The sequence below is a fragment of the Pan paniscus genome, chromosome 5 (genome assembly GCF_029289425.2).
Source record: "Pan paniscus chromosome 5, NHGRI_mPanPan1-v2.0_pri, whole genome shotgun sequence".
Classification (NCBI taxonomy): Eukaryota; Metazoa; Chordata; class Mammalia; order Primates; family Hominidae; genus Pan; species Pan paniscus.
Genome location: NC_073254.2, coordinates 159079686 through 159106789, shown reverse-complemented (window position 1 = coordinate 159106789; position 27104 = coordinate 159079686). Strand labels below are relative to the sequence as shown.

General features: G+C 41.5%; 1 protein-coding gene across 1 annotated transcript in view; it reads right to left on the bottom strand.

Annotated features, from left to right (window-relative positions):
- Window positions 1-3241, bottom strand: part of HECA (hdc homolog, cell cycle regulator) — a 45712-nt gene extending 42471 nt beyond the window's left edge. Inside the window, exon 1 of the mRNA XM_034962955.4 lies at window positions 1529-3241. Within this exon, the coding sequence (XP_034818846.1) occupies window positions 1529-1799 (271 nt within the window). The 5' untranslated portion in view covers window positions 1800-3241. The remainder of the gene's footprint in view (window positions 1-1528) is intronic.
- Window positions 3242-27104: the final 23863 nt, after the last annotated feature.

Genomic DNA, 27104 nt, shown 5'->3' with positions numbered 1-27104 from the left:
AATACCAAAATGAAGGTTAAAGCCAGGAGAAAAACAAAAGAACATGAAGAACACAGGCTACCCAAAACTAGTATTCTGAAACATTCACAAACGGGGTAAGTTTGTTTCTGAAAATAAATAAATAAATCTTCCTATTTCAATATTGCAGAGACACAGCCAACGGGGCCTACAGTTCTAACAGGCGACATTCAGCCGCCTATGTTCAGAGCACTGTACGCTGCTTGTAAGAGCAGGTGCCCTGTTTAAAAAGTGCCTGATCTGGCTGGGCGTGGTGACTCACGCCTGTAATCTCAGCACTTTGGGAGGCCGAGACGGGCGGGATCACGAGGTCAGGAGTTCGAGACCAGCCTGACCAATATGGTGAAACCCTGTCTCTACTAAAAATAACAAAAATTAGCCGAGCGTGGTGGTGGGCGCCTGTAATCTCAGCTACTCGGGAGGCTGAGGCAAGGAGAATCGCTTCAGACCGGAAGACGGTGGTTGCAGTGAGCCGAGATTGCGCCACTACGTTCCAGCCTGGGCGAAATTGCAAACTCCGTCTAAAAACAAAACAAAACAAAACAAAAAAGTGCCTGATCTACATAAAGAATGGCTTCAAAAGCTGACGCTATAAATTAAAAGCCAGATATAACAATTCAAATCTCCCTTCATTAAAATACCTACGTTGTCTTCCTGGAAAAAGTGCCTGACTAGAGGAATTCAAAGAACTGTCCAAATAAGTAAAAGTGTTTGCCCAGCACCTTATAACGAAAACCATGGCTCTGTAATGAGAACAGAAATCCTGCCACATCTGGGCCAGTTCCTAAGTGTCCACTCAAAAGGAGCATTCAGGCACTACCTAAGATTATGAGGCTTCCTTCTGAAAATGTTAAGCACAATGACATGGAGAATGATTTTTCTTTTCTTTCTTTCTTTTTTTTTTTTTTTTAACTCCGGGCTGAGAACGGAAGTCAAGTTCAGATTCTCTTCCTTCCTCAAGCAAGCCAAAAAATTAAAGAGCAAACACAGAGGCCCTAAATGTCTCGAGGCCTCTTCACCTGTGGCGATCGACGCAGCAAGCCTGGGTGTGCTAAGAATTGAGGCTCTCTCTCCTTCACTCCGGGGGTTACGGGTGGCCTTGGAGCACCGGGAAGAATTAACCGGTGCCTAAGTTTTCAATCGGATCATTCTTCTCAACTTGGGCGGCTCTTTCCTCCCTTCCTTCCTCCCTTCGGCCCGGCACACACGGCGGGGCAGTGCCAGCGCGGGCAGCAGGCTGGGCCCGAGGGCAGCGCTGCCGCAGCCGGGAGCCCCTCAGAGTGTGGGGCGCGGGCTGCCCCCCGCGCGGACACCGGGCAGGGGCCGCAGATCCGTCCCCGCCGCCAGGCGTGGGGACCGCCAAGGGGCAGCCGCGGCGGGGCGGAGGGGCGGGGTGAGCACTTCCTGACTCTCGCATTGTCCACGCACCGCCCGCGCCACCCAGGGCCCCGCCACCGCGCCGTCCCCGTCGGGGAGGAAGTTGGCGCTCGCCCCGCCAGCCCCGTCTTACCGTTTTTGGCATCGCCCGCGGCCGCAGCCCCCGCGGCGGCCGCGGCGTTCGCGGCGCCAGTCCCCGCGCCTCCGGCGCCCGCCGCGCCTCCGGTGCCCGGCGCGCCCGCCGCCGCCGCCCCGCAACCGGCCGCCGCCGCCAGGGCCCCCCCGGCCGCCGCTCCCGCCGCGCCCGCCGCTGCCAGGGCCCCGGCTCCATTTTCCTGCTCGTCGCCGCTGCTGTTGGCGCGCTTGTTTTTGCGGCCGCCTTTGCTGTTTTTGGGGTTGGGCATCTCGCTCGCTCGCGTCCAGGTAGGTGCCCGGCGTCAGCGAAGGCGGATCCCAGAGGCACGGCCGTTCCCGGCCCTGCGTGAAGCCGGCTCCGGGAAAGAACGGAGGGCGCGAGCCGGCGGTTCCCTCGGCTCCCGTCTAGCCGCACGGCCCGTGCCGCGCCATCCTGGCCGCCGCGCCCTCTCCGGCTTCCTGGAGCCGGCACGCGGCCACCCGAGGCTCGCAGCCGCGCGGGCGCCGCGGGCCCGGGGCGCAAGCGAGACGCTCCCGAGCCGGAGGGAAAAGGCGGGTCTCCGGCTTGTTTTGATTCGGCTGCACTGACACGCTCTGGGCCCGCCCCCTCCCGTGACGACACTGGGGATTCGGCCTGGCCGCGCCCACCAGGTGACCTCACGGCTGACGGGACCGCCCGCGTGACGTCACGCCCCGCGCGGGGCCTGCCCAACTCGAGTGACGTCATCCAGGCGTCCCCACCCGGGCCTCCTGGACTCCCGGGCGTTCATGAGCTGCCCTGCTTGACTTGCTCCACCCGCCAGTGCAGTGGCATGTGGAGTTCTTCGGTGGCCTCCTGGCCTTAATGTAATTGAGGCTTAGAACAGTATGGTCTGGAAAAATAAGCTGTGACTAGAGCAAGAATGGAAAACAAAGGATTTTGGATTAATAACTCATTCAAAGGCTATGCCTTTCAGTAACAGTAATTAAAGAAACAGGGGACCGGGCGCGGTGGCTTATGCCTGTAATCCCAGCACTTTGGGAGGCCGAGGCGGGTGTATCACGAGGTCAAGAGATCGAGACCACCCTGGCCAACGTGGTGAAACCCTGTCTCTACTAAAAATACAAAAAAAAATTAGCTGGGCGTGGTGGCGTGCGCCTGTAGTCCCAGAAACTCGGGAAGCTGAGGCAGGAGAATCACTTGAACCTGAGATCCGAGATCGCGCCACTGCACTCCAGCTTGAGCAACAGAGCGAGACTCTGTCTCAAAAAAAAAAAAGAAAGAAAGAAAGAAAGAAAGAAACAGGGTAGAGTTCCCAGACAATGGGGATGAACACCAGGGTCCTGAATGGGAAGCCTCCACAGTCTGGGGGTGAAAACAATTCACTCAAACAAGACCCATCATCCAGGGATATAACTAGATGTTGCCTGGACTCTGAAGCAGTCCCTGCTTGGGGGGGAACCCATCCCTATGCATAGGGCTGAGTTGTCCTGAAAGATAGTGAAAGATAGGTAGCCAGGTTATGAGCAGTAGGAGATTAGGTGACACCAGTGAAGACAGGCAATATGAGGGCAGGGGACCCCTGGGAAGAGCTCTCCTTGATCTCTTTCTGCATTTCTATTCTACCTTTTCGGCCAACTCCTTCCCTTCCTTCAGGTCTCAGCTCAAATACATCACTTCCACAGAGACCTTCCCAGGAGAGCTGTCAGAAGTTCCACCCTGTTATTTTCCTCCTCCATCTCTAATTATGTTGGCAATGTACGTGTTTACTTATTTCTTGTATATCTCCCTCTCACTGAAATGAAACCTCCATGGATAGATTTTATCTGCCTTGGGCACATCAGAGAACAGCTGGCATAAATTTGTTGAATGTATAAATTAGGTTCCTTCCTCACGAACTGTGGAGGAAAGACTAGTTTAGCTGACAGCTTTACAGTGTTCCCCTTTTATAGTGTAATCTTTAATTCAGCCCTTTAGTAAAAGCTCTGTCACGGTGTTGTTGTTACCATTAGAGGGTCTTGACTGCAAGTCGTCCATGTTCTTGGCATTTTGAACAAACAATTGGACCAAACGCCCAGCAAAGCAAGGAAAGAAGAAAGCAGGGATTTATTGAGAATGAAAGTACACTCCACAGTATGGAAGCGGCCCCAGCGGTGGCTCAAGGTTCCGGATGCAGAATCTTCTGAAGTCCAAATACCCCCTGGAGGTTTCCCACTGGCCACTTCATCCTCACCTCATGTAAATGAAGTGGTGACGCACAATTAGTCTGATTGGTTGCTTTCGTCAACCAATCAGAGGCTGAAGTGGAGTTAACAAAGGTCACACTTCTGGGCAATCACACTTTTTGCACACTTCTGTTTAAAAAGCAACCAATCAGAGGCTAAGGTGAAGTTACAAAGTTGCACTTCTGTGCAAAGACTCCACCCGCAATCAGTCTCATTGGTTGCTGACAGCCAGTTTCCCATCTGCCACGCAGAAAAGGTGAGGGTTTGCAAAGGGAGCAGCTTCTGGTCCTTTTGTTACTCAGGTGTGGAAAGTTAGGGTTTTCCTTTCAATTTAGTTTAGGAAGTGGGGTGAAACGCCCTTAGGTTCCCTGCCTCCAGACTCTGTTCTCTGCCTCATTGTGAACTATACAGATAGACAGGAAAGTACAAGAAACAATACTCTCCCCAACATTCAGGTAATGGAGAGGAGATTCTGATTGCGAGCTCTGGGCAACCATAGCAGAATGCATAACAGAGCCTGGAACGGCAAGGAGGAGCAAGCACTGGATACTCAGGGGAAATTGCTGGTTGGACTCTTTAGTAGAAAAAAAAGTTGAAATTTTTAATTCCCTAATATGTATTAGAGGATAGTGACCCTTTAGAAGGCCCTATTGATAGATAGATATTTTGTGCTTATATTTTCATGTCTATTTCTCCCCAACCTTGAAATCCCCTAGGTGCTAAGAGAGCAGGGATTGTGTCTAGCTTTCTAACGCTACAGAGTCTGGCATAAACCTTGACCCACAGTAAGTATTCAATAAAAATTTGTTGCATGGAAGATACCTAAAGCACTCTTCTTCTGGCTACATTATTCTGAACCTTAAAGTCTCAGCTAAATCATCAATTCTCTAGGAAATCTGTGACAACCCAAAACTAGACTTGTCCCCAGATACTCCCTGCACCTTCCTCACCATAGCAGCTTACACACTGGGATATTGCTTTGGTGGCCACTTGGACACCAAAAATGAGGGATGAAAGAGAGAGTGAAGTCAAGAAATTCTGAAAATCAGAAGAAATGATGACGGTAGTTAATTAAAGGGAGACTTCCCGGGGAGGACAGTGGGTCCATGGAGGAAGATAATGAATTACTGTTGCCCATTCAGACTTAGCTTAATTTCATTATTGATACCACTAGAGGTCTCAAAATATGTGGGTGATGTTAGCTTTGGCGTTTCTTTTTTTTTTTTTTTCTGGTTTTTTGTTTTGTTTTTTTAAGTCGTGAAGGTGAAGACATTTTAGGTTAGAGTACAAGAAAATTGAGATAATTATTTTCTTGAATAAGCACATTGCTGTCATGCCATATTGGATCAGAGTTAGTATGCATGTACCCTGCAGACAGACATTCACACCAGCTGCCTCCCACCTCTACATAACTGAGAATTAAGAATTGGAAACTTTCCACAAAAATATCCTAATTGGCTCAAAGCACCCAGACATCCAGCCAGTTGCTGTTCTGGTTAATTGTGTGAGCTACCTCCTTCTATTCAAACTGAAACAAAATGAAAAGGAGGAAGGAGAAGCTTGCCACTTCTTCCATGCTCAACCTCGCTAATCTATTTTTAGCCTTAGTCAAATTTGGTGCAGAGGCAATAGTTCCGATTTTATTGCTACAAAGACAATATACTAAAATCAAGATGTAGGAACAAAATGTAGGTGAAGTTACAGGACTCCATTTCCTATGTTCTATCCTGCTGTCCTAGCCGTTTTCCCACCATTTCTGAAGGTGAGAGAGAGAGACAGCATACCAAAAGACAAAAGGTGGCAGATGGTACAATGGAACATTCCCCTTAGAAACTTCCAGAAGTATAAAGAACTCCAAGGAACTGAGGAAGCCACTCTGTTCTGTACATCTACACTTGCCTTCTCATTCTTCAATTTCCCTGATCAACTCATGCTCTGATATAAACTTCAAAAAAATTATACCTCTATCCTAGGTTTCCTTCCCCCAAACCTCACCCACCCTATTGCTCACTTCTCTGCGAAAACAAAATAAAGCACAGCAACAAATCAAGGGCATCAAAAGCAAACAGTTTACACCCTTAAGAAAGGGGTGGGCTAATCTTCAGGCTGAACTGGAATAAGCAGTCATTGTTTCAGTGCCCTAGTTTTGTTCATTTGACATTTTGTGCCTGTCTTCTGAGCTCTTGGGGTCAGCTAAGTTTCGTTAGGTTTAAAGTACAAAATATATGTGTTAAGGATAATTGAAAACTTAGAACATAGGTAAGAAGCCAAATATCCAAATACACCTTGATCCAAAAAATCATATTGGAACTCAGAAGGAATTCTGCAGATAACACAGTAATGCACACAAGAATATGTCCACAATTGAAACATAAGCTAAAAGGTACTAAAGCCTGATCTGCTAAAAAGTCACTTCAAATAAATACACCTGGAGCAATGCATTGTCTTTATGCATCAGTTTTTTCTTCTGCAAATAGCCTTTCCTATGGCCACAGGTTTTCTTTGAGGAATAATGACAATTGTGATTATAAAAACTTTGAAAAAATGGAATATTAAAGCAAATAATAATATTGATTAATAAATTCCATAGATCTACTCTCCCTTTAGGCTGTTCCCGATTACCAATATTAATATTTTTCTCAAATATTTGCCCTTAAAATCTCTTTTCCATCCTTTAGTTGTGACTTTTACATTATTTTCATAATCTATAAAAGCAGTCATAAAAAAGGGTCAGAATTTTTTTCAGTGATCCCTGAACTTGCTGCTTACTCGAACCTCTGTGCCTTCCTTGCTCATACTATTGTCCCAGTTCAGCATCAATACTATCTTAGGCCCCAGTAAACCGGAAAGAACGTTTCCTTCAAGAGATTTATTTACTTTTTTTTTTTTTTTTTTGAGACGGAGTCTCGCTCTGTCGCCAAGGCTGGAGCGCAGTAGCACAATCTCGGCTCACTGCAACCTCCACCTCCCGGGTTCAAGTGATTCTCCTGCCGCAGCCTCCTGAATAGCTGGGATTACAGGTTTGCGACACCATGCCCAGCTAATTTTTGTATTTTTAGTAGAGACGGGATTTCACCATATTGGCCAGGCTGGTCTCAAACTCCTGACCTTATGATCCACCCACCTCGGCCTTCCAAAGTGCTGAGATTACAGGTGTGAGCCACCTAAGAGGCCGCGCCTGGCCTAAGAGATTTATTTTTATGTTTATTAACTTTGTTTACTGTCTGTCCTTCCACACTAGAATGCAAGTTTCAAGAGGGTGAGGATTTCTCTGTTAATCTTCTGTACCTAAAACAGGGCCTGGCATATAGTTAAGTGTTTAATACATATTCATTCAATAAAAGAGAATGGAGAGGAGCACCTAAAAGAATAATTTGAGCCAGATCTCATGAAGAAAAAAAAGAATTCTTCTAAAACCACATTTTTATGTTCAGCTAGCATAATATTTAAACCAAAAAGGGATGGCTCAGTTTGGTCTAGATTTGTATAACAAGAACCCCTATAATAGCAATACCTTCATCAGCAATTGCAGTGGCCATGGAATTATCCATTTCTACACCTTGTATTTCTGATATCTCCTCTGGAGTGTCACTGAAATCTCAAAGATTTTTGTCATCTAGTTTTTATCAATATCCCCTATGTTTATGCCCAATTAAAATCAGCACTTTTCTATTCTGCCATTCTAAAGCTTGACTTAACCACAGTGCTTCTGAAGGCTGTCTGCAAGATTTGACTTAGATAATACAGCATTGGCCCTCTCTAAATGCCTCTTTTAATATGGCGCTAGTTATCTATTGCTGCCTAACAAATGACCCCACAATTTAACAGCTTAAAACAACAAACATTTATTATCTCACAGTTTCTGTGAATCAGTAATCTTGGGATGGCTTAGCTGAGTCCTCAGAAGGCTATAGTCAGCCAACTGGGGGAGGATCCATTTCCAAACTCAGTCCTAGGGTTGTGAGAAGGATTCAACATTCCTTGTGGGCTGCTGGCCCCAGACCTCCCCTCAGTTCTTTACCACAGAAACCTCAGCCTGGGGCAGCTCACAACAGGGCAGCTGGTTTCATCCAAGGGAGAAAGACAGGGAGCATGAGAGAGTAAACAAGACAGATGCCAATCTTTTTTGTAATCTAATATCAGAAGTAACATCCATCATTTTGCTGTACTCTGTTTCTTGGAAGCAAGTCATCAGATTTAGCCAAAGCTTGGGTGGAGGAGATTACACAAGGGCATGAACACCAAGGGATGGGGATCATTAAAACCCATCTTAGGGCCGGGCACAGTGGCTCACGCCTGTAATCCCAGCACTTTGGGAAGCCAAGGCGGGTGGATCACGAGGTCAGGAGTTTGAGACGAGCCTGGCCAAGATGGTGAAACCCTGTCTCTACTAAAAATACAGAAATTAGCTGGGCGTGGTGGCACGCACCTGTAATCCCAGCTAATTGGGAGGCTGAGGCAGGAGAATCACTTGAACCCGGGAGGCGGAGGTTGCAGTGAGCCAAGATCATGCCACTGCGCTCCAGTCTGGGTGACAGAGTGAGACTCTGTTTCAACAACAACAACAACAAACCGTCTTAGAAGCTACCTACCACAAATATCTTCATATACTGCTTGCACTCTAAGTTCTCATTTTCAAGGGCTTCAAGTTTAGTTTATAAGATAAAAAGCATGGAAAAATTAAGACCTTATTCCAGTTCTTCCTTTCCACACTGCTGTTTCAACTAATGAATCTTTGATGATCTTGGATGATAAAATTTCATGAATTTACAATAACTTTTGCAAAAGATCTTTGGCTTAAGTGTTTCAGGCCTCTGTAGTTAAAGAACTATTGACTTTTAGAACAAACACAATCAGTGTAGTTAGTTCATTGTTGGATCTGAGGATCTATTTCAAGGACACCTATTTTTTTTCTAAGTGCTAAGGCTACTGCTCTGCTTGTTTCTGGAGTTAATTTTGATTGATCTTGGCTAGAATTTTCTCTCAAGATTCAGCTTCCTCCTTTATTTCTACTTGGAATGATTTCTACCAAGAATATTCTGAGGAACACTAGTTATATAAGATGTGCCTCTATTTCTGTGGTAAAATAAGTCTAGGAAACACTGTATATTGTATGAGTCACAATATATATTAGCATAGTAAAGATCCTAAAAGTCCAGCAGTAAAGAAACCTGTTTACTCTCAACTTAGAATTTCCCAAATGTATATAACCTATAAATCCTTTTACATGTAATGCTTATAAACATTCTGCGGAAGTAGAGTCCTGCTGAATATTTTTAGGGGAAATAATGCCTTGGAACAACAACAACAAAAATCTACTTCTAGCTGGGCACAGTGGCTCACACCTGTAATCCCAGCACTTTGGGAGGCTGAGACAGGCAGATCACTTGAGGTCAGGAGTTTGAGACCAGCCTGGCCAACATGGTGAACCCCGCCCCCGCCATCTCTACCAAAAATATAACAATTAGCTGGGTGTGGTAGTGCACTCCTATAATCCCAGCTACTCGGGAGGCTGAGGCAGGAGAATCTCTTGAACCTGAGAGGCGGAGGTTGTGGTGAGCCCAGATGGTGCCACTGCACTCCAGCCTGGGCGACAGAGTGAGACTCCATCTCAAAAAAAAAAGAAGGAAGAGGAAAAAGAAAAGAAAACAATCTACTTCTGGCACTAGCAATCAGGTGAGTATTGATACAATGGTGAAAAGACAGATACTGGATCCCTCTTGTAAACAACCAGTTCTTTAGAAAACTTCTTGGGAAATATCTTCAAAACTATAAAACTGAAACTGTCAGAAGATATAATACATTAAGTTCTAATTCTAAATGATGTAAACAGTTGAACATTCATGGTATTGCTTCCATTTTAAGAAACTTCAAATATGCTGTAATTGTTATAGGTAACAAAAATTTACCATCACATGAACAATCAGTTTCACATTTAGTCCAGTAATAAGTACTGCTATGTATGGTTCTGGAGTTCATTTCAATCAATCTTGAATAGAATTTTGTCTTAAGATTTCCTTTCTTCCTGCAGAATATTTGTTCTAAGTCCTTAAATGCAAACATGGCACTGCATGGATTAAAGATGAACACAAATGTGCTACTCCTCTCTTCAAAAGGTGGAGTCTGTTTGCCTTCCCCTTAAATCTAACCTGGCCTTGTGACTTGCTTTGACCAATTAGAAATGCAGCAAAAGTGCAATTGCTCTAGTCTGGACCCTAAATTTGCTTTTGCTCTCCCAAAAGCCAGCCACCATGCTGCAAAGAAACTTGAGCCAGACTATGGAATGATGAGAGGCCACATGGAGAGGGTGACAAAGACTCTATCCTTGACCAAACTTGAGTCAGGCCCCTCTGATTCCTCTTTTTGACTAGGCCCCAACCTTGCCTCGTCCTTGGCCTGCTTAGTTCTGTTTTAGCAAGAATCTTGCTGGGTCAATTTCATAAAAATCCCCAACTTTCCGTATGAGATCAGCCTGGCCTGCCTTCAGCAAGAATCCTCTCAAGTCAGTTTGGCCACAATCCCCCTAACCTTGATGTTTCCTCTTAGTAACTGTCTATCCACTGACTCCCACCCCTGCTCCTTGGCTACAAATCCCCACTTTTCCTTGTTGTATTTGGAGTTGAACCCAATCTCTCTCTCCTAATACAAAACTCCATGGTAGTACTTCCCCTGAAAAGTTTGCATTACCATCTGTAACAAATGTCATGAATAACATTTTTCTTTAATAAAAGATCATGGACATGTGGAAGATGAGAAAGGATACTTGTGTTCCAGCCCCAGCCAAGCTCTTAGCTTCGTGGTTCTCAACCCCTGGCAATTTTGCCTTCAGGGACATTTAGCAATGTCCAGGGATATTTTTGGTTGTCACTTCTAGCATCTAGTAGGTTGAGGCCAGAGATGCTGCTCAACAGCCTGCAATGCACAGGACACAACAACAAACAATTATCCAGCCCCGAATCTAGTGCCAAGCTTGAGAAATCCTATCTTAGCTGAATATAGCTGTATGAGTCACCACAGCTTTACCACATGGAACAGATTGCCCGGATGAGCCTAGTCAACCCACAGAATTGTGAGAAATAATAAATAGTTGCTGTTTTAAGCAACTCTTGGGGTAGTTTTAGTGCTGTGCTGTTGCTAAACTGGCTGGGAAGGGATGTGGGAGGGAACTCTGATTTGTAGCATTTCTAGTTGCCCATGGTATAAATACTCCTACTGTGGCCAGTTTTAGGTTATCAGCACAAGACACTGAACTCAAGGTTGGGAAGAGATGTGCACAACCAGCTCTTATGAGCCAATGGGAAATGATTAAATTGTTATATTATAGTAGGCAACGGAGGCAACATCCCATGTACAAGATCTTCTTATGCCTGAAATTCTAGGTATGGCCACTTCCTATATGCTGTTGATCACCTAGTCATAGTTCTCTACTTCTATATTGTGTTAACATTTCTACTAGAAAATTCTATTTTAAGTGCTGAGATATTGATTCTGCAGCCTTCCTGGTTTGGGCCATTTTTTTGCACCATTACAGTTGCCAAGTTGGGTTTAGTCAACAGTCTCCCACAGAGGATCACAGCATAGACTCTACTCCAAACCAATCCTACCACACTCTCCAATTTGTAATATTGTGGCCCATGGTCTGGTTTGGGTTAAAACATTGCCCTTGGTAATCTGTGGGGTTTCTTTGTAAAAGGAAACACCTGATCAATACCTAAAGGAGCTGCTCAAAAGTGGAAGCAAGGGTGATAAGAGTACCACTGTGTATTGTTTGGACCCACACTACAGTGTGCTTTTGTTAAAAAAACAAAACAAAACAAAACAAAAAAACAAACCTTTCCCTTCAAGATAGAGGAAATTCCTTCTAGCATATAAGCAGAAAACATTTGTTATTTCGTAGAGCAGGCACTTCTCAGGTTTCAGGGTAGATGCCAGCTTTAGATCCAATGAAGAGTTATTATAGTTTTGTGGTTAGGGGCGTGTGTACGGAGCCAGACTTTCCGAGTTGCAGTTTTGGCTTGCTAGCTGTGTGATCTTGGACAAGATATTTGTGAAATGGGGATAATGGTACCTATTTCAGAGTTAAGACTCATAATGTATGTGTAGGGCCTAGCGCATAGTAAGCTCTCAATAAATAGTGGTTGTTATTACCAGGAGCATTTACATTTTATATTCTTTGTCTGTTGCTATTTGCCTTTTTTTCTTTTTAACTGTAAGTGCTATTTAACTTTCTCCTTTTTAACGGTAAACAAGATTTTTTTTTCTAAAAGCAGTACTAGTTCTAGGTCAAGGATAAACTCTTTTCAGCATACAACTGTAGTCTCATCCCAGAACAAACCACACCCCACTTCCTGTTGCATGCAGATACAGATACCTTAAAGGGACAGTTTGTACCAGGGACCCATGCAGGATGCTAAGATTGCAACAGAGCGCACTCTGGTGTACAAAGCTGGGAGCCGGGGGGGAGGAGATTATGAGAAGCAACGCTTTGCCCAAGTTTGAAGTTGATTTGTCCAGCTCTAAGAAGTTATTGTAAGTTACTAGATAAGAATGATGTGATGAAAACATCGTTTTGGAAGAATACTCTGATAGTAACATTCAGGATACATTTGATAGGAAAAGCGGTAACAAGGAAGCCAGCTGAAAATATATTGTATCATCGTTGGGATGAGACGATGAGAATTTGCAGTTAGGGAGTTAAAAGGAGAACCGAGGAAAAGGATGACTATAGGAGACATTTTAAAGGGAAAAAAAATCATAGGACTTAAAGACAAAAATTTGATCTTAAAGAAAAGCCATCCCACCAACATCTTATTCTGTTAAGATCATACCATAAGTTTCAGTACCCACAAATAAATTGCTAGCATTTTCTATTCTAGTAAAGCCTGTAAGTGGAAAAAATAACCCAATATTTGCTATGTTGGTTTGTTCTCTTTTAAAGGACAAAATTAATCTACTATGAATCAAGACTTGAAAGTTCTAGGTGAACATAGCACTTATTCCAAAATTGACCACATAGTTGGAAGTAAAGCACTCCTTAGCAAATGTAAAGGAACAGAATTGTAACAAACGGTCTCTCAGACCACAGTGCAATCAAACTAGAACTCAGGATTAAGAAACTCACTCAGAACTGCTCAACTGCATGGAAACTGAACAACCTGCTCCTGAAGGACTACTGGGTACATAACGAAATGAAGGCAGAAATAAAGATGTTCTTTGAAACCAATAAGAACAAAGACACAACATACCAGAATCTCTGGGACACATTTAAAGCAGTGTGTAGAGGGAAATCTGTAGCACTAAATGCCCACAAGAGAAAGCAGGAAGATCTAAAATGGACACCCTAACAACACAATTAAAAGAACTAGAGAAGCAAGAGCAAACACATTCAAAAGCTAGCAGAAGGCGAGAAATAACTAAGATCAGAACAGAATTGAAGGAGATAGAGACACAAAAAACCCTTCAAAAAATCAATGAATCCAGCAGCTGGTTTTTTGAAAAGATCAACAAAATTGATAGACTGCTAAGAAGACTAATAAAGAAGAAAAGAGAGAAGAATCAAATAGATGCATTAAAAAATGATAAAGGGGATATCACCACCGATCCCACAGAAATACAAACTACCATCAGAGAATACTATAAACACCTCTATGCAAATAAACTAGAAAATCTAGGAGAAATGGATAAATTCCTGGACACATACACACTCCAAAACAAGGAAGAAATTGAATCCCTGAATAGACCAATAACAGGCTCTGAAATTGAGGCAATAATTAAGAGCCTACCAACCAAAAAAAACCCCAGGACCAGATGGACTCACAGCCGAATTCTACCAGAGGTACAAAGAGGAGCTGGTACCATTCCTTCTGAAACTATTCCAGTCAATAGAAAAAGAGGGAATCCTCCCTAACTCATTTTATGAGGCCAGCATCATCCTGATACCAAAGCCTGGCAGAGACACAACAAAAAAAGAGAATTTTAGAGCAATATCCCTGATGAACATCGATGCAAAAATCCTCAATAAAATACTGGCAAACTGAATCCAGCAGCACATCAAAAAGCTTATCCACTATGATCAAGTTGGCTTCATCCCTGGGATGCAAGGCTGGTTCAACATATGCAAATCAATAAACGTAATCCATCATGTAACAGAACCAAAGACAAAAACCACATGATTATCTCAATAGATGCAGAAAAGGCCTTCGACAAAATTCAACAACGCTTCATGCTAAAAACTCTCAATAAATTAGGTATTGATGGGATGTATCTCAAAATAATAACAGCTATTTATGACAAATCCACAGCCAATATCATACTGAACGGGCAAAAACTGGAACCATTCCCTTTGAAAATGGCACAAGACAGGGATACCCTCTCTCACCACTCCTATTCAACATAGTGTTGGAAGTTCTGGCCAGGGCAATCAGACAGGAGAAAAAAATAAAGGGTACTCAATTATGAAAAGAGGAAGTCAAATTTCCCCTGTTTGCAAATGACATGATTGTATATTTAGAAAACCCCATCGTCTCAGCCCAAAATCTCCTTAAGCTGATAAGCAACTTCAGCAAAGTCTCAGGATACAAAATCAATGTGCAAAAATCACAAGCATTCTTATACGCCAATAACAGACAAACAGAGAGCCAAATCATGAGTGAACTCCCATTCACAATTGCTTCAAAGAGAATAATATACCTAGGAATCCAACTTACAAGGGATGTGAAGGACCTCTTCAAGGAGAATTACAAACCACTGCTCAATGAAATAAAAGAGGATACAAACAAATGGAAGAACATTCCATGCTCATGGATAGGAAGAATCAATATCGTGAAAATGGCCATAATGCCCAAGGTAATTTATAGATTCAATGCCATCCCCATCAAGCTACCAATGACTTTCTTCACAGAATTGGAAAAAACTACTTTAAAGTTCATATGGAACCAAAAAAGAGCCTGCATTGCCAAGACAATCCTAAGCCAAAAGAACAAAGCCGGAGGCATCATGCTACCTGACTTCAAACTATAGTACAAGGCTACAGTAACCAAAACAGCATGGTACTGGTACCAAAACAGGGATATAGACCAATGGAACAGAACAGAGGCCTCAGAAGTAATACCACATATCTACAACCATCTGATCTTTGACAAACCTGACAAAAACAAGCAATGGGGAAAGGATTCCCTATTTAATAAATGATGCTGGGAAAACTGGCTAGCCATATGTAGAAAGCTGAAACTGGATCCCTTCCTTACACCTTATACAAAAATTAATTCAAGATAGATTAAAGACTTAAATGTCAGACCTAAAACCATAAAAACCCTAGAAGAAAACCTAGGCAATACCATTCAGGCCACAGGCATGGGCAAGGACTTCATGTCTAAAACACCAAAAGCAATGGCAACAAAAGCCAACATTGACAAATGGGATCTAATTAAACCAAAGAGCTTCTGCACAGCAAAAGAAACTACCACCAGAGTGAACAGGCAACCTGCAGAATGGGAGAAAATTTTTGCAATCTACCCATCTGACAAAGGGCTAATATTCAGAATCTACAAAGAACTTAAACAAATTTACAAGAAAAAATCAAACAACCCCATCAAAAAGTGGGCAAAGGATATGAACAGAAACTTCTCAAAAGAAGACATTTATGCAGCCAACAGACACATGAAAAAATGCTCGTCATCACTGGATGCCAGAGAAATGCAAATCAAAACCACAATGAGACACCATCTCACACCAGTTAGAATGGCAATCATTAAAAAGTCAGGAAACAACAGCTGCTGGAGAGGATGTGGAGAAATAGGAACACTTTTACACTGTTGGTGGGACTGTAAACTAGTTCAACCATTGTGGAAGTCAGTGTGGTGCTTCCTCAAGGATCTAGAAGTAGAAATACCATTTGACCCAGCCATCCCATTACTGGGTATATACCCAAAGGATTATAAATCATGCTGCTATAAAGACACATGCACACGTATGTTTATTGCGACACTATTCACAATAGCAAAGACTTGGAACCAACACAAATGTCCATCAGTGATAGACTGGATTAAGAAAATGTGGCATATATACACCATGGAATACTATGCAGCCATAAAAAATGATGAGTTCATGTCCTTTGTAGGGACATAGATGAAGCTGGAAACCATCATTCTGAGCAAACTGTTGCAAGGACAGAAAACCAAACACCACATATTCTCACTCATATGTGGGAATTGAACAATGAGAACACTTGAACACAGGATGGGGAACATCACATACCGGGGCCTGTCGTAGGGTGGGGGGAGCGGGGAGGGATAGCATTAGGAGATATACCTAATGTAAATGACGAGTTAATGGGTTTAGCACACCAACATGGCACATATATACATATGTAACAAACCTGCATGTTGTGCACATGTACCCTAGAACTTAAAGTATAATTTAAAAAAAAGAAAAAAAAAAGAAAGTTCTAGGTGAAATAGGGCATTCTGTCATTAAAAAGCATTGCCCAGTGAGCTAGATGTCTTTTGTATGACTCTGGTTCAAGTTAACAATCCTGAGTTCAACGGTTTCCTGAGATGTTTTTAGATTTCAATCTGAGGAAAAATAAGTACCAGACATTTCCTGCCAAGCGTTCTAAATGACTCTATTTCTCAAACTAGTATTCAGAGAAACTGGGTTCAACATGTATTTATCCAGTATCAACTATGTGCAAAGCTCTGTGATAGATGGATTACAAGCATCTTTCATTTTTCTTGGTTTATAAGCCACAACATTGTCATGGTCACACCATCAACAGGTTAAAAAAACAAGGAACTTTTTTAAGGTCATCTATTTATCCTTGACTTAGATAAGGAATATCTTCTGCCTTCTTGTTTGTAGGTGACAATTGGATTCTCAGTCTTTTCCTTTTGTCTTACCATGAAATAGAAAACTGGCATTGCTCAAATTACCAGATGATTTCTTCTTATTTTTCAATGGCAACTTCATTTAGTTTACTTTCAAAAATATTTACTGAACATACGGTGAAGTCTGTGCCACATCCAAGTGCAAAATGATAGAGAAACAACCCCAGGACATTCTCAAGGAGCTCATAGCCTGGTGAGAGAAAGATACAGATACATCTTTATTCTCATGCCTTTCTTCAAAAGGATTTACAGAGGGGAACAAAAAGAGGTACAATATTAGAATAGAAACAAGTCCATTAGAAACAAGTGAGAAAGGCAAAGGGAAAGCAATGATGGGATCATAGACTAGAGGCAGGGTAATACACAAAATAAATGCAATGAAGACCTGCATGTATTTGCTAAGGATCCACCAGGAATTTGGATCTAAGCTTTTTGGTAATCTCTGTCAAGGGAGAGACAATCCACAAGTTCTGTTACCAAAACACCGGGGTTTCAGTCTAGATCTTGCTGCTCGTGACACAGAAACTGAATCACTGAGACAGTGAGTACTGCCAGGGAAGAAGGCTTTAATTAGGTGCTGTGGTCAAGAAGATGGGAGATCAGTCTCAAATCCATCTCTCTGACTGACTAAAATTAGGGGTTTATACAGCAGGAAAGAATTTTAACCATGTGTGGGAAAACAGGAATTAGGGAGGGATGAGAAAAAGGAGCTGGTTCACAGGAAGCAAGTGGTCAGTTAGGCCAATGATGATGGGTGAAGGGTCCTGTGTCTCATTGTCCAGACGTGGTGATCTGGTAAGTTTCAGTTCCTTGATACTATCTGGCAGTCCTCATGGTTGGTTTCCCGAGAAAGGAACTCAGATAAGACAAATGTTAACTTTCTCAAGTTTTAAGGGAGATTAATTTTTATGTTTATTCAAAGAAACCATAAACATCTGTTCCATGGGACAACTGGGGTGGTTTCGGTTCCACCAGATAAAAACAGACCAAATGCTCAGGAAAAGCATACCTATTCCTGACGTAAGGCCAAACAAACAAACAAAACCCTCAAGGATCATCCAAAGGCAAATACTCTCTCTTTTTTTTTTTTTTTTTTTTTTTGAGACAGAGTCTTACTCTGTTGCCCAGGCTGGAGTGCAGTGGCACATTCTGGGCTCACTGCAACCTCTGCCTCCTGGGTTCAAGTGATTCTCCTGTCTCAACCTCCCGAGTAGCTGGGATTACAGGCATGCCACCATGCCCAGCTAATTTTTGTATTTTTAGTAGTGACGGGGTTTCACCAAGTTGGCCAGGATGGTCTTGATCTCTTGACCTCGTGATCTGCCCACCTCGGCCTCCCAAAATGCTGGGATTACAGGCGTAAGCCATGGCATCTGGCCCAAATGCAAATACTATGTGATATACTGAAGGACATTTTCAACACTATCCTTATGGTAAATGTTGTGGGGCTATTTTTTTTCCTTTGACCTCTTTTTTTGGTGTAAATGTAAGGGATAGAAATGCAATTGTATTATATGAATATATTGAGTAATGGTGAAGTCTGGGTTTTTATTGTTTATTATTCCATCACCTAACTAATGTACATTTTACCCATTAAGTAATTTCTCATCACCTATGCCTTTCCCACCTTCCCACCCTTCTGAGTTTCCAATGTCTATCATTCCACACTTTGCCCATGTGGACACATTATTTAGTTCTCGCTTATAAGTGATGATATGCAGTATTTGGTTTTCTGTTTCTGAGTTATTTAAGATAATGTCCTCTAGTTCCAGGCATGTGGCTGCAAAAGACATGTTTCATTCTTTGTTATGGCTGAGTAGATTTTATATATATATAATTTTTTCTTTATCTATTCATCCATTGATGGACTTTGGGTTGATTCCATATCTTTGCTATTGTAAACAGTGTTGTGATAAACAAATGAGTGTGGTATCTTTATGATATGATGATTTCCTTTTCATTGGGTAGACACCCAGTGGGATTGCTGGATCTAATGGTAATTCTATTTTTAGTTCCTTGAGAAATCTTCATACTGTTTTCTATAGAGGTTGTACTAATTTACATTCCCACCAACAGTGTATAAGTATTCCTTTTTCTCCACATCCTTGCCAACATCTGTTTTTTTTTTTTTTTTTACTTTTTTTTAAAGACAGAGTCTCACTTTATCTCCCAGACTGGAGTGCAATGGTACTGGGTCAGCTCACTGCCACCTCTGCCTCCTGGGTTCAAGCAATTCTCATGCTTCAGCCTCCTGAGTAGCTAGGATTACAGACATGTGCCAACACACCCAACTAATTTTTTGTATTTTTGGTAGAGATGGGGTTTCACCATGTTGGCTAGGCTGGTCTTGAACTCCTGGCACTAAGTGATCCATCTGCCTTGGCCTCCCAAAATGCTGGGATTACAGGCATGAGCCATCACACCCTGCCTTGACGTTTTAATAATAGCTATTCTGACTAATGTACGATAGATTCTAATTGTGGTTTTAATTTGCATTTCTCTGATGATTAGTGATGTTGAGCATTTTTTCATATGTTTGTTGGCCATTTGTATGTGTTCTTTTGAAAAATGTCTATTCATGTCCTTTGCCCACTTTTTAATGAGGTTATTTGTTTTGCTGTTGTTGAGTTATTTGAGTTCCTTATATATTCTGGATATTTGCCCCCTGCTGGATACATTGTTTGCAAATATTTTCTCCTGTTCTGGAGGCTGTTCGCTGTGTTGATTATTTCTTTTGCTGTGCAGAAGCTTTTGTTTAATTAAGCCCCATTTGCCTGCTTTGTTTTTGTTGCTTGTGCTCTTGTCTTACTCATGAATTCTTTGCCTAGAGCAATATCCAGAAGAGTTTTCACTAAGTTTTCCTCTAGTATTTTTATAGTTTCAGCTCTTACATTTTATTATATTATATCTCAGTATGGGCCGATGGCTTGAAAACCAAACCCCAGTTCAGCAAAAGCAAGTCTACAGAGTTTACTTAAGCAGACAATTTCATTTTGAAGTGGTAAGTACAATGACAAAGATATGCTTAAGGTGCTATGAGATAACAGAGAGGACACAGCTCTGGTTTTATTTTTCAGGGTTGGAGCAGAAATATCATTGAGAAGAGATTCTGGAAAATTCTATTCAATTTCTAAAGGAAATATACACATTTTGTTGCAAACACCTAATTTGCTGCAAATATTTATTATGGATGGAATATTGTGTTTAAAAGGCTATCCCATCACAACAAACAAGCTTCATATGAAAAAATCAAAGCAGGTTTTAATTGAAAGAGTCTCACTTTCTTTTTACTTTGTATATCTTGTCTTTTCCTTAATATTAAGTATAAGAAATAATAAATTAAGAAAGTAGAGTCTACCTGTCTGAGATGTGAGTGTCTAAAGAATCAGTAAGGTTTTAGAGTTATATCAAGTGAAAGCAGATTTTCTCAGAAATCCAAGACCACAAAACAATAGGTGTTCTTTGGAGAATGGTTCTGGTTCCATGTTGAATTGCACTTTTAAAAAATGATTTGGTCAAGAGTTATATCTCTACCTAATAATAGAAAGAGAAGAGTAAAACAGAAAAGGGAATTTTAAACATAAAATACCCTGCACATCTGGTGTCAAAGAAAAAGTCTTAGGTTTCTAACCCATTCAATAAAAAAGAGTAACAAGATTTGCCTTGAAGCAAAAGAAAAATAGAGGGAAGGTAATATGCTTCTATGATTGGTTTTATGAAGGTAGTGTTTTTCTTCAGGATTCAGCCAGGTATGAAAGAAAAGTAGCACGTTCCAACCTTTTCATAGCGTGACTAGCTTCCTCATCAACAGATACAGAGGAGCCTCTGTGCTCAGTCCAGGTTTGTGGCAGACGGGACCTCCACAGCAATGTGATTGGCACTAACACCAGATAACTAAGGATAATGTTAGGTTCCCACAGATAAAAATGCACAAAATGAGAATGAGTGGCACAGTTGAGAAATCTGAGACCTCCCTTGCTGACCACCTGAGGACCTGTGGAAACATTTGCATAGACTCCTCTGTCTTGAAGTACTTGTAATTATTTGCTGAGATGACAAAACTGTTATTTAATATCTTTACCCAGCAGTGCTTTAGATGCCAAGGTTGACAACATTTGGGGGTGTCCCAGAAATAAAAACTGAGTGTTTAAAATTCATCTGTCACTCTGTAAAGGGGGTGGATCATTTAGCGAAAGGATCTTTTGTTTGCTGAGCACACATGAAGTCATCCTCAGGACTGCAGACACTTGAAGACAATATTAAGAGATGGGTGAGGAGGAGACGGGGTGAGATACATTTCTATGCATATGAGAATGGAAAGGTAGGTGGGGAGAAAACCAGGAAAAGAAAGAAGCTGGAGATCGTATGAGGGGGAGGGAGGATGAAAGAGAATAAGAGTCCCATCAACTGCAGGTGGGGACAGAGAGATCTGGGGGAGGAAATGGATTTGGAGGAGGAGACCTGTCTCAGTGGTGAAACATCTTGCCCTGTAACTACTTTCTACCCACCCAGTCTCCACCTACTCCCATGTACATATATAAAATCACAAGTCAGATACCAACTTCTCAACACTGGGTTATGAAGTAGATTTTCTTTTGGGAATCAATAGTCATGTTCAATCCTACACTACATGTGAGGAGAGACACATTCTTCCTTTATGTTTTCTTAACTCTGGCAAACTAGTAAAAATAATGGAAAAGTGGCTGGCCTCTTTGGCTTCACCTCACTCTTGCCAACTTTAGCCATCGAATGCCCAGGCCCTGTGGATTCTGCGTCCACAGTCCCTCACAAGTAGACTGCCCTCTGTTCCGTTTCCACTGCCAGTTCCCTGATGGGACCTTCCCTGGCTTCTGGCAGAATGCTGTCTCTACCTCTCATTACCCATGACACTATTCTCTACTTCACTTACCCTGTTGTGCCCATTCCAGCTTATATTTGAATAATTTATGAAGATGCCATATCCCTTAGTGCAGCAAGTGCTGTGTAAGAGCTGCCTTTTTTTCACCTTTATAGATTTGAGATGACCTTATACAAAGATTTTAAGTGTTTTAGGAAATCTTTGTGAAAGCAAAGGAGAAAAAAAGGATAAAGGGAAGGAAAAGGGAACCAGAAGGACACAGAAAGGAACAGAATGGAAGGGGAGGGAAGGGAAGGGAGTGGAAGAAATTCGGTAGTGTCTTTTTATGTGGGGTATATAATAGACCTTCAGAACAAGTCTAATTTTATTCCTTTTCAAAATAAACTTTTTTATACCCTTTATTTTTCCAAAAACAGATCCTTATTTTCTTTGGAATGAGTGTCTCAGTTGTACCTTCTAAGAACTTAAGTCACACAATGTTTACACATATCCAAATACCAATGTTTAGTGCCATATTTTTCTCTTACTCAAATACCTCTTCTATTTTGTTTTCCTTTAGAATCAATGTTCTTTATTCTTAAGATAATAGAAAAGTGCACTAAATAGTTTGGAGACTGTTCAAAATAATCATATTTTACTCTTTACTTCATTTATCCTTCTTTAATATCTGAGGTATTTCATGAAGGCTAGTATGTCATAGATCTAAAATGATTGTTTCCTCATTTCTGTGGCTCAGAAAAATCTGACAAGAACCTCTACAGCTGCACTGGTTATAGTCTCAGACTGTCATCCCCAGCCAGGTGCAAAAACAATGGCTGCCTATTAATATCCCTGTGCCAGCTGTTATCCCTACATGTGCAACATCCGGGTGCTGAGGGGGAGAACACCATTTTATCTGCAGCCTCCCCTTTTTTGGTAAGGAATAAACTTTGCTGTCAACTTTTAAATGGCTCCTAATGAGTTAAAAGAAATAAATTATGTTTTATGCAATGTATTTTTCATTCAAAGGACTAATGACAGACCCTTTTAGGACCATCCTTATGTTTGAGGCATATACAGAGCACAGGACTTCCAGCCGCAAAGGTTATGGGTGGAAATGATATATGTGATTTCACTCAGGTCTGCAATGGAAATCAATCTTCCATGAAAGTACCCTGTAATCAGGTATAATTGACATAATGAATAGGTAAAACATGAAACAGAAGAACACATTGGCAGGTAAGAGGTAAGGGGGGGCCAGGGAAACATATGTAAATGGAATCCAAAACCATAAACTAGTTAATATTTCAGTTTTTGAAAGTTACTAACAGTCTGTCTAAGGGACCCCCAGTAAAATGTGATGGGCTCCAGTGTAAAAATAAGCCATACTCTTTATTCTTGATGAGCTGAAGTATCTAAAGTCAGAAATGTGGCACCAACCAAAGTATTCAGTGTCAGATTTATTTTATTCAAAGTCATATAATTTTATATTGGGAAGAGACCTTGCAATTCAACCTTTCATCAAGCACTGGAATTCCTTCCACAATATCCCAAGCAGATGGACATTTAGTCTTAGCTTGACTCCTGACTTAACCTGATCATTTAGACATAGCTTGAGCTCCTCCTACAACAGTGAGCTAAGCACTCTGTAAGGCAGCCTACTATATTATTGGACGTTTTTGGTTCCCAGAAAGTTCCTTTTTAGGTTGAGATGAATCTTGCATTTCTATAATTTCTGTCCATTGATCATGGCTTTGCTATTTGGAAGATGCTGTATTCTAATTTTTGGGGCAGGCTTAGGTTGCCTAGGTTAGATAGGGTGATGGTTTAAGATATCCTAGGTCCAAAGAGTAGGGAATTAAGAGAGGTGAAATAAGTACATACTTTTAAATCCAACAATTCTTTTTGGGTCTAAGTAAATAGCATAGGTCATTATTATAACTTATATTTAAGGTATATTCAGAGTTAAGCGTATATAGTTAAGATTTAAAGACCTGTAACACTTAAGTACAATGCAATACTTTCTCATCATTTAATTTTGTATGTTCATCTAATTTCTGGAATCTCCCCAGCCTAAGCTCAAGCAGGTTAAAAGTTTTGGGAGTAGGAGATGTGTAGGAGACTTTTTGGGGAATAATTTTTCCCCAAAATATATTATTGGATAGAATTTACTTTCCAGTCCAAAAAACTTGATGTTGAAATTGTCACTTATAATCAGAGGTCTCAGTAGACATCTGCATTGTTCCAGCCTTGGTAGAGCTTTGGATTCTGCAAGTAACACTCAAACTCTACCACTTCCCCTGCTTCTGAGGTTAAAAGCAAGTGCCTGTCCTCATTATGATAGTTAAGATCTTATCTTCTCTTGTTTTTCTACCTCTGATAGGCTGTTCTGGTATTTATCCTGGGGGCAAAACAGAAAAGTGGTTGATTTCTTCGTGGCTCAAACAGAAAGATCATCAGGAACATGTACAACACACACACACACACACACACACACACACACACAAGCATTAAGCTCCCTGGGGCCTTGAGGCCTCTACTGTCACTGCATTTCTTTCTTTTTTTTTTTTTTTTGAAATGGCGTTTCACTCTTGTTGCCCAGGCTGGAGTTGCAGTGGCACGATCTCGGCTCACCACAACCTCTGCCTCCCAGGTTCAAGCAATTCTCCTGCCTCAGCCTCCCAAGTAGCTGGGATGATAGGTATGCACCACCACACCTGGCTAATTATATATTCTTAGTAGAAACGGAGTTTCACCATGTTGGTCAGGCTCGTCTCGAACTCCTGACCTCAGGTGATCCACTCACCTCGGCCTCCCAAAGTGCTGAGATTATAGGCATGAGCCACCGTGCCCGGTCTCTCACCGCATTTCTAACTCTCCTTCTTCATTGGTGATGGATAAATCACCATGTCTTCTATCTGCTTTGGGGTTTTTCTTCTTCCTCTAAACAAATTTTTGAAAGGGTTATATTGTAAACATTATAGATTCGTACTTTTATAGGTGACTAATATGCTAAATTCCTTCTGGACAACAATGGAGCTTATATTTCTTTCAGATGCTTCAAAGAATATAGAATGTAAGCTCTAGGAAGCATGCCAGAAACACTTTTGAATCCAAATGGCCGGGTCAAGCCGGGTTATACTGAGAAATTTTGAGATATTTAAAAATCATTAGAGCTGACAGAATAATAAACACCTATTCAAATGCAAAATAGTTCTTTTTCTCTTTACCTTTTAAAGTCAGTGAAAGAAGGTTCTCACCATTTTACAGCTGTTAAAAAATTTAACTATATGTCACCCACTTTCATAAATATTTACCCAATTTAATCCTTAAAACAAGCCTCGAGGTATTACTCTGCATTTTTGAAAATAAGGAAACTGGCTTAAAGAGGAAGAGTTGAGACATGCCTGACAATCCCAGGAGTTGAAGTTGAGGGAGTCTCATGACTTCAGAGCCCAGGGATGTTCACTCTATCATGACTATTCCAGTGACCTGCAGGCTCACTTTGGTCTGCTATTACAAATAAAAGAGACCCTTGAATTTGCTTTCTAAATAATTATCTTCATGCCAGTCACCGTGGCTCATGCCTGTAATTCCATCACTTTGGGAGGCCGAGGTGGGAGATTGCTTGAGCGCAGGAGTTCAAGACCAGCCTGGGTAACATAGTGAGACTTTGTCTCTACAAAAAATACAAAATTGGCCGGTGGCACACACCGGTAGTCCCAGCTACCCGAGAGGCTGAGGTGGGAAGATCTCTTGAGCCTGGGAGGTCGAGGCTGCAGTGAACTGTGATCTTACCACTGCACTCCAGCCTGGGCAACAGAGCAAGACCCTGTCTAAAGTAATAATCCTCATGATAATAACAATAATATTCCAAACATCTTTTGCCCAGTAAATTTTGATGTTTTGGTTCTCAATCTATGGGCTGGGTAAGACATGTCCTTTGCTAGAGATTTCCACAGGTAAATTGGAAGAAATGACATCTAAGACATGTTTCAACTCTTATGATGGTTAGTTTTCTGTCAACTTTACTGGGCTAAGGAGTGCCCGGATAGATGGTAAAACACTATTTCTGGTGTGTTTATGAGGGTACCTCCTGAAGAGATTAGCATTTGAATCTGTACACCAAGCAAGGAAGATCATCCTCACCAATGTGTGCAGGTATCACCTAATCCATGGAGGGCTCAAATAGAACAAAAAGGTAGAGGAAAAGTGAATTTGCTCTTTCTGCTTGAGCTAGGACTTCTATTTCTCTCTTACCCTTGGACATCCACATTCCTGGTTCTTGGGCTTCCAGGCTTAGACCAGGATTTACACCATCCACCTGATTCTCAGGCTTTCAGAATCTGACTGAATCACAGCACTAGCTTGCCTGGTTCTCTAGCCTGTAGACAGCAGATTGTGGGGCATAAGCCAACTCCCATAATAAATCTTTATGTATATGTGTGTGTATGTGTGTGTGTGTATCACCTGTTGTTCTGTTTATTTGGAGAACCCAAATACAACTTTAAAACATGTGATTTTGTGAGATTACATGTAACAAAAAAGAAAAGACAAATAAAGAAACATATACTTAAGTATAGACATATTAAGGTAAGTGAGAGTCCTGCTTTGTTTAAGACAAGTCTCACCTGTGAACAAACCTTTAAGTGACCTAAAAACTTTAAAAAGCAAATTGTGGGAGGCTTGCCTTCAGAGATTATGATTCCCAATTTTGTTCTTTTATTTCATTTTGTTTGTTTGTTTGTTTTTGTTTTACAGCTACCAGGGATACCAAATTAAAAATTCTTCTTTGGCTTCTTAAAAGCAACCTTTTTAAAGCTCCCCAGGGAATTTTACTGTGCAGCCAAAATTGAGAGCCACTGATTTGGGGTGTATAGGGAGGGCCTGTGGTGGGAGGTGTTGGGGAATGGGACCTGGACAGAGGATGGCCCTCTTAAGAGTCTACGTTTCTGCTCGTGATAAAGAGATTGTGGGAATAAATACCACAACAGGCATTCATCTGCATTGTCTGCGAAGGCTAATTAAAGGAGATGAAGCTTGAGCAGAGTTTTGAAAGAGAACAGAGTATAATTTTATTACAAGGAAAAAGGAGGCAAGATTAGGTCAGAAACTTAGATGTGTAAGAGTTAATCATGTTCAGAGTTGGAACAAAGCTTTAAGCTGAGAACAGTTAAAGAATACCAAGAAACCCATGATCCAAACTTTGTTTCCTTTAGGCACTCAGTAAGTAGTAATTAAATTTCACTGTAGTTGAACTGAAATAATCTTAGTGGAAAACCGTCAAGTGGCTCAGATTAAATTTTTGTATTTACCACTGTATCCATTTAATCCTGGATCTGCTCTCTCGGATTTAGAAATTCTAAAACCCAGGAATTACTCTGTTCATTGTCTCTTCCCATTGCATGTCATCTTTGCAGCGGCACAATGAATGGAAATAGATACTATTAGCAACTTCCACTTCCTATCTTGAGCAGATCAAATATCTCTCTAACCCCATTCAATGAAAGATAATGAGATCTTTAAAATGTCCCAATATCCACAAACATAGTGCATCACTGCTCTTAAGGGTCCTTATGATGATGGTCCCATGACTACAGGACAGAAAGATCACATTTTTACAAAACATTTCCACTGAATTTTATAAT